Below are 14,523 nucleotides of genomic sequence, written 5' to 3' on the forward strand. Positions count from 1 at the left end.
TTATGTGTCAGCTTGACTGGGCCATGGGGTGTCTGATTACTGGTCACACACTATTTTGCGTGTGTCTGTGAGGGTATTCCTGGATGAGATTCACATTGAAATGGGTATACTGAGTCATGAAAATCCCCCTTCCCAGTGTGGGTGAGCCTCATCCAATCAGTTGGGGCCCTGAGTAGAACAAAAAGACTGGCTGTCTTGCAAGTGAGAGGTAACTCCTGCTTTGAGCTGGGATTTGGGTTTTTCCTGCCTTCAGACTCAAACTGAACATCAGCTCTTCTCAGACCTCAAGGCGTCTTTGGACTAGATAACACCTTCCTCAGTCTCTCTCTTGCTGACAGTGAATCATGGGACTTTTCATCCTCCCTAATCATAATCATATGAGCCAATTCCTTGCAATAAATATGTCTGTCTGTTTATCTGTCTCTCTCTTCACCGTGTGCTACGAAGCTGAGCCCATAGGTGACAGCTTGGATTTCTGGTCCCTGCACTACTGATTTTTTTCCAAAGCAGCAGCAGCTTCCTTGCCTTCATTCTTTTAACCCTTCCAACATTGATGTAAGTTTCTGATTCCTTGCATTAAATCCCTTCCTGCAAAAAGGCCTTTGTTTTGGGACAAAACCTAATTGTTCTGAGCTGAATTGGACCCCCACAGTTTCATAGGTTGCAGTCCTAATATCCACTACCTTAGAGTGTGACTGTCTAGAGATAGGATCTTTAAAGAGGTGATTCAATTAAATAAGACCACAAGGGAGAGTCCTAATCCAATTTCTCTGGTGACCTTATTAGAAGAGGAAATTTGGACACACAAAGGCCAGAGGATGTGTGTGCCAGAGCATGTGAGGACACAGTGGGAAGGTTGCCATCTGCCAGCCAGAGAGTTTGGGTCAGAAGAAACCAACCCTGCCAAATCTTGACCTTGGATGTTTCGATGTTTCTCTTCCAGAATATAAATTGATGTTAAGTCATGCAAACTATGACATTTTTGGATGGCAGTCCCAGGAGACTACTATACTATTCTAAATATTAACTGGACTTTTGGAACTATAGACTTCCACATGGTCCTTCTGATTCCTAGGATTGAGAAAGTAGGGTTGTTGTTGGTGGTGGTGGGTTTCCTATATTTGAGTGACTTGAAAATCCATGCTGACTTTCTTGTGCAGAAGTTGTGGCTCTACAAGCACTATGTAAATTCTCCACTCCACTACTGGGCTCTGATCCACACCCGGGAGAAACAGGCACAACGTGTCGGCCATGCTGACCTTGTGTTCAGTTGTTCCTGCCTATCTACAAAGACAGCTGTTGTGTTCACACCCACCTTCAGCCAAGCCCAGGCCCTGACAGCTCTTCTCGGTTGCCTCTCTGCTGGACCTGTTCCTTGTGGGGAACAGTCATTCAGTAAGGGAGTCTGGAGGCTCCATCCAATTCTGCAGTCAGTTTTGAGAAAAAAAAAATTAAAAACAAAACCCAAAATAGAGCATGGGAGACGGGGGAGGGGAAGTTTGAAACAGGAACAGAAACCAGAACTGAATTCTAACGACCTATTGACCAAGAGCTCCTGAGGCACCCTTCCTCAGAATAGGGAGAGGACAAAAGGGCTTAACTGACCATGTTCCTGCTCTTCCCTAGCAGGAAGCACTTAACTAAGTTTTCTAACCTAGAGGACTAACTTATGGCCCCCAACACCTACCCTGAGCTCACTCCTTCCCTGAGAGGTGGATGATCACAAATAGGATCACAAATGAACACCAAGGACACATTAGCTGCCATGGCACTTTTATTTTAAAGGGTGACACATAGAGCAGGGCTTGCCACCCTCACCTGCGTCAGGCACAGGGATACCCATCTGAAGCAATTATTACCATCTGTTCCCGATGAGGAAATTATCTATCTGGAGTGACTTTCACAAAGTCACCCAATAAGTATGAACATAGCTGGACTGATTCCCACCCAGGCTTTGCTCTAAAATCAACATATTTACCCAGTGGTCATATTTCCTCCCTGAAATCATTCAAGAACTTAATCCATTGAATATTTCTAATGATGGAACTCTATTGGATCTATTGAGTTACTGCAAATACCACTGTCAAACGTGTCTGTCTGTCATATCTAACAGCTCTTCCCAAAATGTATTCTCATATACCATTTATTCCATGTTGTGGAGCCAATTTAAAACCAGAGAGTATTTTTTTTTTTCCTCCCAGAAAGTCTGAGTACAACCAAACAGGAAGATTTTAATTTGTGTGCAGGAGGTAGAAAAGAAGTTTTGTTTTCTTTCTCAGAAATTTAAAAGATATTCTTAAATGTTCTAGTATCATGGTGAGATGGAGTGGTAGTACATATTTACTGGCTCATTCTGAGCTCGTATTTCTAGCTTCAATTAGATAAGAAACAAATCATTCCTTAACGGAGGGAAGGAGTGTGTAGGTTTTAAGTGGAAGTGGTGAATGAACACAAAGCCTTTCAACTTCTTTTCCTTTAAGCATAATGAAAGCAAGAAGATCATCTTTATTCCATGATTCAAGAAAAATGTGCAGTGATTTTGGTTCTCATTAAATATATATTTAGCTTCTCTTTATCTGGTTTATTCTTGTGCCTGCCCACTTACCCACACCCAGATACTCTACGCTGACATAAAGTGAACGACTTCACATGCAGCCTGATTTCAAATTCAAGCCTGTATCCATGTGCTTGTGTGTAATTTACACCTCTCTCTGACTAATGCAAGTCATTTATGAGTTGTGCATAATCTTTCCTCAGGCTGGAGCGTTTGCCCCATCCTACTTTTAAATTTATTTCTGTAAAAGGGCATCTGAGTCACCAAGGCTCATTTAAAGAAATAGGGTTTGCACAGCAAATAATTCAACATGAGAAGACATGGTTTATTCTCTAATTTTTTGATTGCCTTCATCAAACCCAAGGCAATACGAGAGTTCCTATAAGTAGAAAGTGCAAAATACTAAGCAAATGAGGAGTACAGCAACTCCCATTTTGGAAAATTTTGTGAACTTTGATTGTGTTTTCTTTGAAATATATTTCAGTACGAATAGGTATTCTAATTTCAGAAGAATGTATTAGTCAACCAGGTTGATTAAACAGATTCAGTAAGCTTCATATCACATATTAGATAAGATTTAAACCAAACCTACTCAATTCCTAAACTGTGTCTCTGGCTTTTATGGCAAAAAAAAAAAAAAAATATCATGGTGGCGTTAAAGAGATCTTTCAAAAAAACATAACAAAACCAGACACTCCAAACACAACTGATTTTGATTGCCAATTCTGGTCTTGTCTTTCTTATATTAGTACATTCATTTAACTTTCAATTCTTTGGCAATAAAAGAGAAATAAAAGTTCAAAGCTAAAAGCTGTTCCCAGAGGCAGGTGTTTTGTGACAACCTTGACCTTATGGAAAAGAACCCAATGCTTCTGTCCTGTAAACTTGCTATGATGCTGACACCTGGTTACCACATTCTCATCTCCACCAAATCCCTAGATTCCAATTTTCTGTTTACTAGTGATCCCCAAACTAAACATACATGCTTGGTTCTCTCTGCTGCATAGCAAAAGCAATAAAATTTCCTGGAGGGCAAAACTGAGTCTTTCTATTGATCCCAGTGCTTGACACATATAATGCACTCAGTTTCTATATAAAACTGAAGAAAGCAGGAATTTGTGTCTTTCTGTTGGCTTCAGACCTATCTTATCTCTTTAATAATCTCATTTTCCTGAAACTACAGGTCTGTGATAAAGAAGAACAAATCACTGTTGCCACATTTAACACTTGTACATTTTATTTAATTAAATCAGCCATTGTACAACATTGCAGCTATGTATTGTTAGTGTTGTATTTTTTTTTCCATTAACTAATACATGCCCTCATAGATATATTCAATTAGTGTTATCACCATGGGAACAAGATGCTGATTCATCAACTGAAAATTCACTTCTTCTCACAGTATTCAAGTTTTTTGATAACACAGCAAAAATCAAAATCAAAAGAAGGTGATTAACCATTATGTTGTTACACAGACACCATCTGCACTGCAAATAACACAACAGAAATGCTTTTCTTGAGCTCCAGTGAAGGTTTTGACAAGAAGGCCATGGCGTGTCTCAAAAAGTTTCGCCACAGGCCTTTCTCCTTTTGGCTGCCAAAGAATGCTTGTATTTCCTATCCAACTGCCAAAAAGTGCTAGTATTTGAGGCTTAGGAGATTTGGCTTAAGGGAAACCTCCCTCCCAGGAAATTTTCTCTTTTGGCAACGTACTATAAATGATGAAGTGCCATTGTTTGTCGCATTTGTTTTTGACATTCGGAGCAATGAGTCATTTTTTTTGCACAACAGGAAAAGACCAGATAGAATTGGAGAAAGCTGGATCCCTGGAGGATAGACTCTTTTTTTTTTCTTTTTTTAAATTTCATCTTCATTGAATATACTTTTCTTTAACAAATAACTGATTCAAAATGTATACTGTTTATATGAATATATTTGTGAATATATATATATGTTAAAATGCTACACAGCTTCAACCACTAGAGGAATAAGAAAGAGGACATGGAAATCACTCAGGTTGTTACAGTCCCTTCTTTGAAACAAACAAATAGTAAAGTGCACAAATGCACTTAAGAGTTTCCAAGGGAGTTTGGATTTCAAATAAATAAACCGAAAAATTTTAACCCAAACCAAATTTTCAAAGGATTTCTCAATCTTGTCTGCAAGCTGAAAAACAGACTTAGCTGGACAATGGAAAGTGCTCACTCAGGGCAAAAAGAACGAAAAACCATAATGTGATTAGAAGAGGGGTTTTTGACTGTGGTTTTGATTTTTTTTCAATGCCACATGCAGGTATTAGAGAAGATATAAATCTGGAGGGAAAAAATGGAAAAAAAGAAACCACTCCAACATGGTGAAGGAGTTTTAATCTTTTGTGTAGTGGGTAAATCTTGTAATGGAGTATCTACAGTGCAGTGGCCAGAAGAAAGTACCACCAGTAAGACAGCGTGGTTTGCTAAAGCAGCAATGAAAACTGGAAAACTACAGTAGTTATAGCTTTTAAAATACCCTGCCAACGTGTTCAAAATCTACAAGACCTGATGATGCTAGAAGGCCATGGGATGTAGCTTCTAGCAACCGAATACCTCATTGTTTGAATCTCTTCACCTTTTTGCTCCCTCCTTCCCCTCCCTCAGTATGGTGTTGGAGAGTCACAAAGTATGCTGGCCAGTACCAGCCATAACTTCTTAGCATAGTTCAAGATTATTAACCCATCTTTACCTAGGAGCAATGGCTATTCTGCAAGTTCTAAGGACATGATAGGTCTGAAGTGCTTCTTTTGAAGTAGAACTGGATTATCATTCGATTGTGTTAGCAATATCTCAATTAACCATTGTTCGTTTTCTAGAGGCCTTTTATTCCATGATGCCCAGTGTGGTTATGATAGGCAGTGGTTTTAATTTTAATATGGTGTTCATCTGAGCATTTCAGCTATATACATTGTACATGGATATCCCTCGGAAGGATTCCTCTGCGTGGTCACTTGAAGAGGTCTATAGGTGAAGTTCTTCTGAGCGGTGGATTTTCACGGAGCTTGGGCAGAAGCAAGAACAATGGAGGTGGCCAGTTCCCGGGTTAGCACAGACACACAAAGTAGTGGATACAGCATCCAGAATGAAGGATGCCATCTTTGGTCACAAATTAGCTTATAGTTGAAAAGGATGGGGGAAAACTAAAACAAAATGCTGTATGTTTGCTAACAGTGGAAATGTCAGGGGATCCCATCAATTAGGCCAGATAGGTCACTCCTCTAAGGAAATGGGAAGTTGCATATTGAGTGAACGTGTGGTTTCTGGTGTGAGAATTGGGCAGCCCCTCATTTGGCCTCTTGCTTCAAGTCCTCCTTGCAGAAATGCCGAAGGAGTTGCTGGAGGTCGCGCTGGAGGTCATCCTGCTCTAATGCTTCAGGTACATCCTCCAGGTGCTCCAAGTCTATGCGTTTTCCATGCTGGTCCTTCACCACAGCCCTCTTCTGTGTGCTGGCTTTACTCATGGTTGTCCTAGAGGAGAGCAGACAGGGAGAGAATTACGCTCTTTCTTCATTGCTAACATGGCCTGAAGCCAACCATGACATTACTTCTCGATGATTCCACACCAAGCCATTAGTATCACAGCTACCTGTATCTTCTTGTCTCTTTTAAATATGGCTACCATATATGAAACGATTCATGAGACTTTGAAAAGTGTTTTGGGGGGCAAGGAGTATTGTTGAAATCTTGGAGAAGTATTTCAAATAAACGAAACAAGGCTTCATTATGATTCAAAAGAAAACCGTACAACACTCATGTTTTGATTAACTCACATCCATCTAAAAGGGCCCAGTTTGTCCTGAAATCGTAATTCCACAAACAACTTTTAACAGGCTAAGAAGAAGAGTTTTTCGTTCAATTTGTTCAAAACACCTTAAATGCCAACTTAAACTTTAGGGTCACATTCCCATCAAATTTCCCCCAAATTATTCTGTAAGAGAACTTTTTTATGAGACATAGTTAAAAAACTGAAATGGTATCCTATTAATATAAAAGAAAGTTAACTACCAACATGGGCCTCTCTGAAGCTTCATCCGGGGATAGTGAGGGAGAGAGAGGAAAAGGGAAAAAACAAACATGAAAGACAGACACTTCCTGTGCCCTGACAAAGCCCCCATATACTTTGTTCTTTAGCGCATCCTATTGCAATTAACAGTCTGTTGCTTCCTTGCCTCCCCCATCAGACTGGACGTTACTTGAGAACAGAGACTATTACTTATTATTATATTTCATACTATTCTTTTTCTGTATCCCTGCCTGAAAATGATTGTATCATAATTTGTTCATTCTCTGTTCTTCTCTCTCTGTACTTGTAAATACAATTTTTCATGCCACAAATATTTGATGAAAGTGTTTTGTGTGCCAGGCACAATTATTACAATAAATAAGGAAACTCAATCTTAGGGAATTTAAGCAATGTCCCAAAATTTAACAATAACAGTTTTAGCATACCATGGAGACTTGCAGTGCAGACGAGAGCCCAAGATTCCACAGCCTGAGTCCTTAACTCCTGTGCCACACATCTTCACTTAGAACCAGAGTCAGAAAGGATCAAACTTGTAGCTTGAGCCACCATTTTCCTTACATTTCTCCCCAGTGTTCAGGAGCTAGGACATATGGCCCCTCCCAACACCTCTATGCATTTGTTAAGATCATTCTGATTTTTTAAAGGTGACTTATTTCAGTCTAAAATACTTTCAGCTTTCTTTTAGACATCCTTGTTTTCTTCTCTCTTCTCTCAATTTTTCTCATCCCTCCTTTCCTTTGATACTACATGGCTAACTTTGCATTTGAAGGCAAACTAAAATTTGTTAATCTTGATGAAATGGACAAATCTTATTCAAATGATTGAAATCACATTATGGCTGGGCATGGTGGCGCCCAGCAGCTTGGGGAGGCTGAGAAGGAGAATCATGAGTTCAAAGGCAGCCTCAGCAACTTAGCAAGGCCCTCAGTAACTTAGAGAGACCCTATCTCTAAATAAAATATTAAAAAGGGCTGGGGATGTGGCCTCAGTTAAGCACTCCTGGGTTCAATCCCGACTACCAAAAATGAAGGAAGGGAGGGAGGGGAGGGGAGGGAAGGGAATAAATCAGATCATGTTTTTCTGTTCAGCATCCATTTACTTTTTTCCTCCAAAAAAGGCAAATATCTGATGCTTTCTGCCAAGAGTTAGGAGGAGCTTTGATAGCATTGGTGCAAGGGAGGTCCTCTGTGATAGGATATTTTCTGTATATTTTGCAGGTCTATGCAGATGTATAATAAGATGCTTCAGTAATGAATAAGATTAAATGCTGCATACCACAAATAGAGTTCAGTGATTGGCTGGGGGAACTCAATAGTTCTATATTCTCAACTTCAAATTCAATAGCTATTATGGAGAACTTTGAACCAATTGGTTTCCAAATCTATTCCAATTTAAAGATCCTGTGATGTTAGGACAGGCAAGGGTTATATAGTTTCATCTGCGTACATGGATAAAAGCCTTTAAAGTTCAGAATATAAAAAGCATTTTGTCCTTAATTCTTGTAGCATTTTTAAAGTTCTAAGAGAACAATTACACTCTGTTAAATTCCTAGCTGCTGCTGTTTTTCACATTTGGTTGGAGAGTAGCATTGTGACAGAACCTTTAATTTTGCTGTTCTAATTATTATGTTCCAGAGGCTTAAAATAGCCTTGTAGAGTACTAGAAATGACAATCTTTCTCTTCTTTTCAATGAAGTGAAAAGCACAATAGTAACTTGGGTTCCCATCATGTTTTTTCACTGAGAGGCTGAGAACATTTCTTTAATACAGATATTTACTGTGCTGCTAGAGGACTACAGAGAACTGAAAGTAGATCATAGCAATGGCACCCAAGTGTATGCATCAGATCCCTAACAGAGACCAGCAGTCCAGAGCGCCTCACAGCCAGCCTCCTTCTATATAGGCAAGAAGTGCGCTTCCTACGGTCATGCATTTTTTTCTTCACTTTCAAAAGCCCCTGGTTTCAGCATCGCTAGGTGCATTCAGGTTCATGAGCATCAAACTCATGCTCATGTTACTTGCTACTCACATGCAGAGTCATGAACAGTTTGTTAAACACAAAACACATTTAAAGTAAGGATTTACTAAGATTGAGCAGCAGGTACCTGGACACAAAATTACTGTGTGTGCAATTGATGAGATTCCCCCGTCCTGTGTTCTCCAAATCTATCAACACAATGGGAAACCTAGCTGGCTGACTTTAATGACTTTGACAACTTGCTAAAACCCAGAGCATCAGACTGTGTGAGCACATATCTCACCTCACCATCGCTAGGCCTCAACATCACCTTTAAAGCATCAGCGTGCACTGCAGGTACCACTTGACCAAAGCTTAATAATATAGGAGAGTTGGCACTTCCTGTGGGGGGTGGGGGTTAGGGTTACACAGGGGCTCTGCCCTTCTTTTGTTAAAATTGAAAAAAAAAATTATGGTGTTAGTTGGCAAAGCATCACCCCATGCTAACCCAAACCTTTTAATTATTGATCCATCCTCTTTCAGGATTTCATTCTCTACTAAACTGGGAAAGTGGACTTTCATGTGGCTACCTGTGTAACTCAAAGCCTGGGGTAAGAAAAAGAGAATAAGACACAATTCAGCATAAACCATAGACTTTAACACGATCTACCACTTTGCAATTCATAGTATGAAAGGATACATATGAAAGGATAAGTAGAAACAACTCTTAGCAGCACATCTAATTGAGTTTTACTTAACAAGTCCCTGAAAATTTCTCTCATTTATGAACATTTTTTTTATATTACTTTAGGAAACTTACCTGTACCCATATTGACTGACTCTTAATGTCCTCCCTTCACCCCATTCCTTCCTACTGAAAAGATGCTGAGGATAAATATAATGACCAGGGACAAACACAGAAACAAGGGCCAGGATATAACTCAGAGAATTTACCTTTGGATAATCTGAGGATTATCATTTTAGGATTCCAGTTGTTAAATGTGAAAAACTAAAAGTATTTAAGTAATGTTTGTTTTTATTATACAAATGTCTTCCTAGGTAATCTCAATATATGTTGCAGGTGTATTCGACGATATACCCAAAGCATTTCACTTCTAAGTATTTCAACAGTAAAAACATCTTGTGGGTGTTTGTTCATACCCAACCAATCCTTCATCATATGTGCTTCAGAATTTAGATTTTAGAAAGGTAACATGATATATAAACTATATATAACCAACATCTCAGAGGAGGTGGAGATAGATAGCATCCTATAATCAAACCAAATGATTACCAATAGAAAAACATATGGATTTTCACTCTAAGAAAGTAGATTTCATGTCAAAATAGCTTCAGGTCAATTCATGCCAAGGGTTATATCAAATTCTAAGGCAGTTTATGTAAAGTCAAATTAGCTTACTGCTGTGGATCTGCCCCTGTGGACCTATTTCCTCATTGCTGAAACCAGAATATAAGTAACTTTAAACAATTTTTAAAGTAACAATTATAAAACATATCTAAATTTTTTAATGTCTATCAATTGGCAGTGTTGATAATATTAGCTAGCAAAGATAATTTGCAACATCTTTATTTCTTTCCCTTATTAGGAGTACAGAACATTTCTGAGACCTTTATACAACCTACAGATGACTATGCTCCAGCTCTAGATTCTGACTCTAATTTTGCAGAAGTGCATCCTGGTTACCTAGATTTTTTAAAAGCTTTTAGGGTGACATGGATGAACACTATTAAGCTGAGGAAACATCACTTCACCATACGAGTTATTCGAACAGGAAATCTGCTTTCTTGATTATGCTGCATTCTTCCCTTCCATGAATTTGTGCATGAAATGACACGATGACAAGCAATTTTCTTTTGAAGCACAAAGTAAATGTAAAGTGCACATCAAAAAAAAAAAAAGTGAAAGACAAAAAGGTGCTTCTAATACCTCTTCAAAGTCATCTTTGGCTGAAGGAAGATCAGTGGCTAAACTAGAATCCCCCAGATGTTTCTCCATCCTTTCTCCACGCACCATAGTTGTTTTAATAACTTTGCTGACTCTACGGCCTTCTACTGGCTCAGCCTGAAATTGTGAGGCACTGGACAAAATGCTGGGTTCAGACAAAGTGACCTAATGAAATGAAGGACACACAAAATACATTTTCTGACTGCTAAAATGTAACAAATAATTAGTTTTTCTGTTCTAAGAAACAAAGCACAGTAACTACAATATTATATGCTGGCCTGCTAGAAAATAGTATGTGGAAAAGAGGAGGAAGCTTGGGAAAAGTAAACTATAATCAACTGGCAATGTCTGTTTAATGGCTAAATTTCCATAGCCCCTACTTAATATCACTTGAATAAAAATTAATCAATCAGTTTTGTGAGCAAGACTGGTTACATAGTGTAATGTAGATAGAGCAATCTATGGATGAACTCTCTTTTCTCACGTTCAAATGGTTTCATCTGGCCCATTTAGATAAAGTTAATCCCCAAAGGAGGAACTAAAAAAACCATGAGAAACTGACATATAGATTTCCAGATAACCTCATAGTTACATTTTGAGGATATGAAGGATTGTAAAACAGTGAGAATTTCACAAATTACATGTCCAAGAGAGTAAACATGTCCCTGAAACTGGGAAGTTAAACAGAAAGAAATAAAACTATGAATCAAGGAGTTTCTGGATCCTGCTTTTTAGTGGCCCTGAAATGCAGAAGTTGGAAGATCAAATATTTATCTAAAGTGACCTTCAGAAGGCTGGTATCCCAGTCACACCACAAGCACCCTAGGTGCATGTAATGCCTCTTCCTAACATCCTTGCCCAGCAAAAGGGACTTTATTCTTTTAAAACTTGACTTTTAGATTTCTGTTCTGGTCAACTATAAATTAAAAAGACAACAGAAATGAAAAGGATCAGACACAAGACAATGAGTACAATGGCTGCCAAGCTTCTTCATGGCTATTATACAAATCATGGGAAAAAAAAAAAAAGGAATGTGCAACTATAAGCAGACTGCCATATAAAAGGAAATGGGACCAATATGAGCAATGTCCTCCATCTTGTTTGAGCTCTGCTGTGCTCCTCTCAATGAGCGTTGAAGAATGGTGTGGCCTCACCTCTGACTGCTCGATGTCACTCTTCAATACAACACGCTTTATGACTTTGGAATAGCCATCGCCTTCCTGGATGGTGACAGGTTCCTGTGGCATCCCCTGCATTGTAATCTCTTCTTTCTCTGTGCCATCCGAGGATACATACCTCCTAATGATTTTCCTAGTAACCTGAAATATATTTCATTTGTGCATCTTATTTTTGAGTTAAGGAACAGCAACACTGAGAGATTTGAAACAGGAAATTTGAGGAGATTTTTAAACAGCCAAGTGAGGAGACCCTAGACAGTACCTTCTTCACCACGGTGTGTCCATGCTCATCAATGTATTCTTCTTCTGTGACTGTTTCTGGAGGGATGTCAGGCATATCATCTCCCTAAACAGTTGGGAGAAAAGGGTCATTTCAGCATTGGGCTGAAATTCTGAGGAACTACTTCCAAGTGTTGATAAAATGAGGAATGTTAGAAAACCAAAGGCAATGTGGAAAAGCATTGCTGAGATGCAAACTCCTGTCAAATAGTTTGATTAATAAAAAACCAGAAGCAGGTGGGTAATAACATGCTTAGGAGAATCTGATCAAAGTTAGGTAAAACTTAAAACAAACACAGATAAGCAAGAGGTGAGGTGGAAGGAACTGAAGAAGCCAGATCTTGCTCTTGCTTGCTCCCGCTCTTGGATGTAGGCTGCAAATGTCATTAACACCGCATTTCTTTACAAATAAAATAAGAAAGTTAAGGGATCCGCTTTCAAGTCGCCATGCATTACCTATGGAGCATGCCAAGCTTTTATTGCTTTGGGTGGGTTACTCTCTATGGGTGCAAGGACAGAACCGTCCCTGACGTGCAGTAATTCAACAACTGGTACCTGTATAATGACTCGCCGGCGGACAACCCTGGTAGTTACCATCGCCTCCTCATCAGAGCTGGCCTCCAGCTCACCTAATTCCTCTGTTAGCTCCTGGTGGAAGCATGGAAGCATTGTTTTTTAACATTCTAAGAAATTACTTCCCTACTGGTTTCTCCTTTAACTCCCACTGTATTCTGAGAATGTTGTTCATGGAGGCTTTGGTAGAAAAGTTAGCAGGGGTAAAAGCAAATGTGCGGTAGTCTCAGGCTTCAACAAAAATATAGATTTTGGGGGGGCAATGATTGAAAAAAATTCTGTAATTCTGAGAACTGTCAGAGAACCTATCTTTCAAAATCTGTCTGAAGAGATGAATCTTGCCCACATGACTTCTTTTACATAAACAACTGAGTGTAAACCTAGGATCCAAGTTGTGTCATGGACATTTGGTTTAAACTTGGGATGAGAAACCCACACATGTAGGAATAGCTGGTGTTTGTTGCAGAACTTTTTGCAGGAAGTCAAAATTTCCTGTTGCTGTTGTCTAGTCAGTAGTGTACTTCCCTGGTATCAAAAAAGGCAAGCTACAAATAACAATTATTTTTCAAAGAAGTCAAGAATGAAGAGAACCATCAGATTTATTGAGTGTGATCTAAAGCCAGTTGAGGCTAAGAACATAATTTTAAATAAGACCATATGTCTTAAGAGTCATATATGAAGTTACTCTTTCCTAATGGAATGATGTTTTTTAAAAAAGAGAAAATTCCCCAGACTTATGCCTATATTCCCTGCAACTGGGGAGGCTAAGACAGGAGGCTTATAAATTCAAGGTCAACCTCAGCAACTTAGCCAGACCATAAGCAACTTAGCAAGACCCTTCAAAAAAAAAAAAAAAAAAGGAGGGAGTACTGATGAAGTGGCTTGGTGGTGGATTGCCCGTGGGTTCAATTACCAAAAACAAACAAACAAAAATACACACACACACACACACACACACACACACACACACATACACACACACACACACAAATACACACACACAGCACAACACATATTTTAAAATACCCAGATTATAGCTCTACATTTTTCTCTGCTAAGGAAGAATATATATCTTCAAGCCAAATTTTACTTGAAATACAATTAGAAACCTACTGCCTAGAAATATAGTCTACAAGAAAAGTAACCAAAATTGATGCCCAAGTTATGACCATAAGAGTGTAAATGTCAACATATGAAGTTGATGAGAGATACCTAAAGATTCATCAAGAATAAGTGGAACGGGCCTGTATACAGAATGTAGAATGCAAAATGACATAAAAATTTATTTATGTGCACAGAATAGATTAAGTACATAATTCATCCAAATAATAGTTTTAAGTCTTTATCTTATTTGCCTATGGAATTTCAGGCTAAATTTGGTAATTTTTAAGCCCAGAGAACTTGTTTGAAATATTTTTACTAGTATGCATTGAAGCCAAGAACTTGAGATGAATAATTCTGTGCAAAGCAAACTTGGAATAAAAATCCATTCATGAAATGAATTCATTCTTTGAAACAACTGCCAAAATCAGGACACAGTTCTCATCTGCCTGGATCTTTTCTAATTTTAGTTATGACTTTAGATAAATTCTAGTAGCAGTTGTTACCCTGATAGTGAATTAAAACAAATGTAGATCTTGAATCCAAAGATGTTGTATTTCCTTTCCCCCCCAAAAGATTTCAATTCTTTTATATAACAAATCTTTTATTACTAGGCCTATGATGAAAAATACTTTTAAGTATAAAATGCTTTTAAAAATCTGTTACTTTCTAAAAGGAAAAAACAACATCTAATTTAATTTATTTTATACTAAGTTTAATTCAGACAGATTCTCATACTTCTTTGGGTGCGAGTATCATCTGGGAAGTTATTTAAAATGCAGATTTGCTCTCTCTTCACTTCTTGGGGTTCCTTCTGATTCAGTTCCAAGGGGAGATCAAGCTCCCAATTAATTCTGAAA

The 14,523-nt window shown here is 38.5% G+C and overlaps 1 protein-coding gene across 50 annotated transcripts in view; it reads right to left on the bottom strand.

Moving 5' to 3' along the window:
- Nucleotides 1-3,769: 3,769 nt before the first annotated feature.
- Nucleotides 3,770-14,523, bottom strand: part of Ank2 (ankyrin 2) — a 636,862-nt gene continuing 626,108 nt past the window's right edge. For 24 of the 50 annotated variants that reach the window (XM_078021757.1, XM_078021763.1, XM_078021764.1 and 21 more), the window contains 5 exons: nucleotides 12,545-12,637; nucleotides 11,973-12,056; nucleotides 11,687-11,851; nucleotides 10,515-10,697; nucleotides 5,889-6,054 (listed from right to left, as the gene is read on the bottom strand). In XM_078021757.1, the coding sequence (XP_077877883.1) occupies nucleotides 6,040-6,054; nucleotides 10,515-10,697; nucleotides 11,687-11,851; nucleotides 11,973-12,056; nucleotides 12,545-12,637 (540 nt within the window). In that variant the 3' untranslated portion in view covers nucleotides 5,889-6,039. Of the gene's footprint in view, nucleotides 6,055-9,080; nucleotides 9,173-10,514; nucleotides 10,698-11,686; nucleotides 11,852-11,972; nucleotides 12,057-12,544; nucleotides 12,638-14,523 lie in introns of all 50 variants that reach the window. The other 26 variants (XM_078021792.1, XM_078021799.1, XM_078021789.1 and 23 more) reach the window with 5 other exon arrangements.

This window comes from Ictidomys tridecemlineatus, chromosome 9 (genome assembly GCF_052094955.1).
Source record: "Ictidomys tridecemlineatus isolate mIctTri1 chromosome 9, mIctTri1.hap1, whole genome shotgun sequence".
Classification (NCBI taxonomy): Eukaryota; Metazoa; Chordata; class Mammalia; order Rodentia; family Sciuridae; genus Ictidomys; species Ictidomys tridecemlineatus.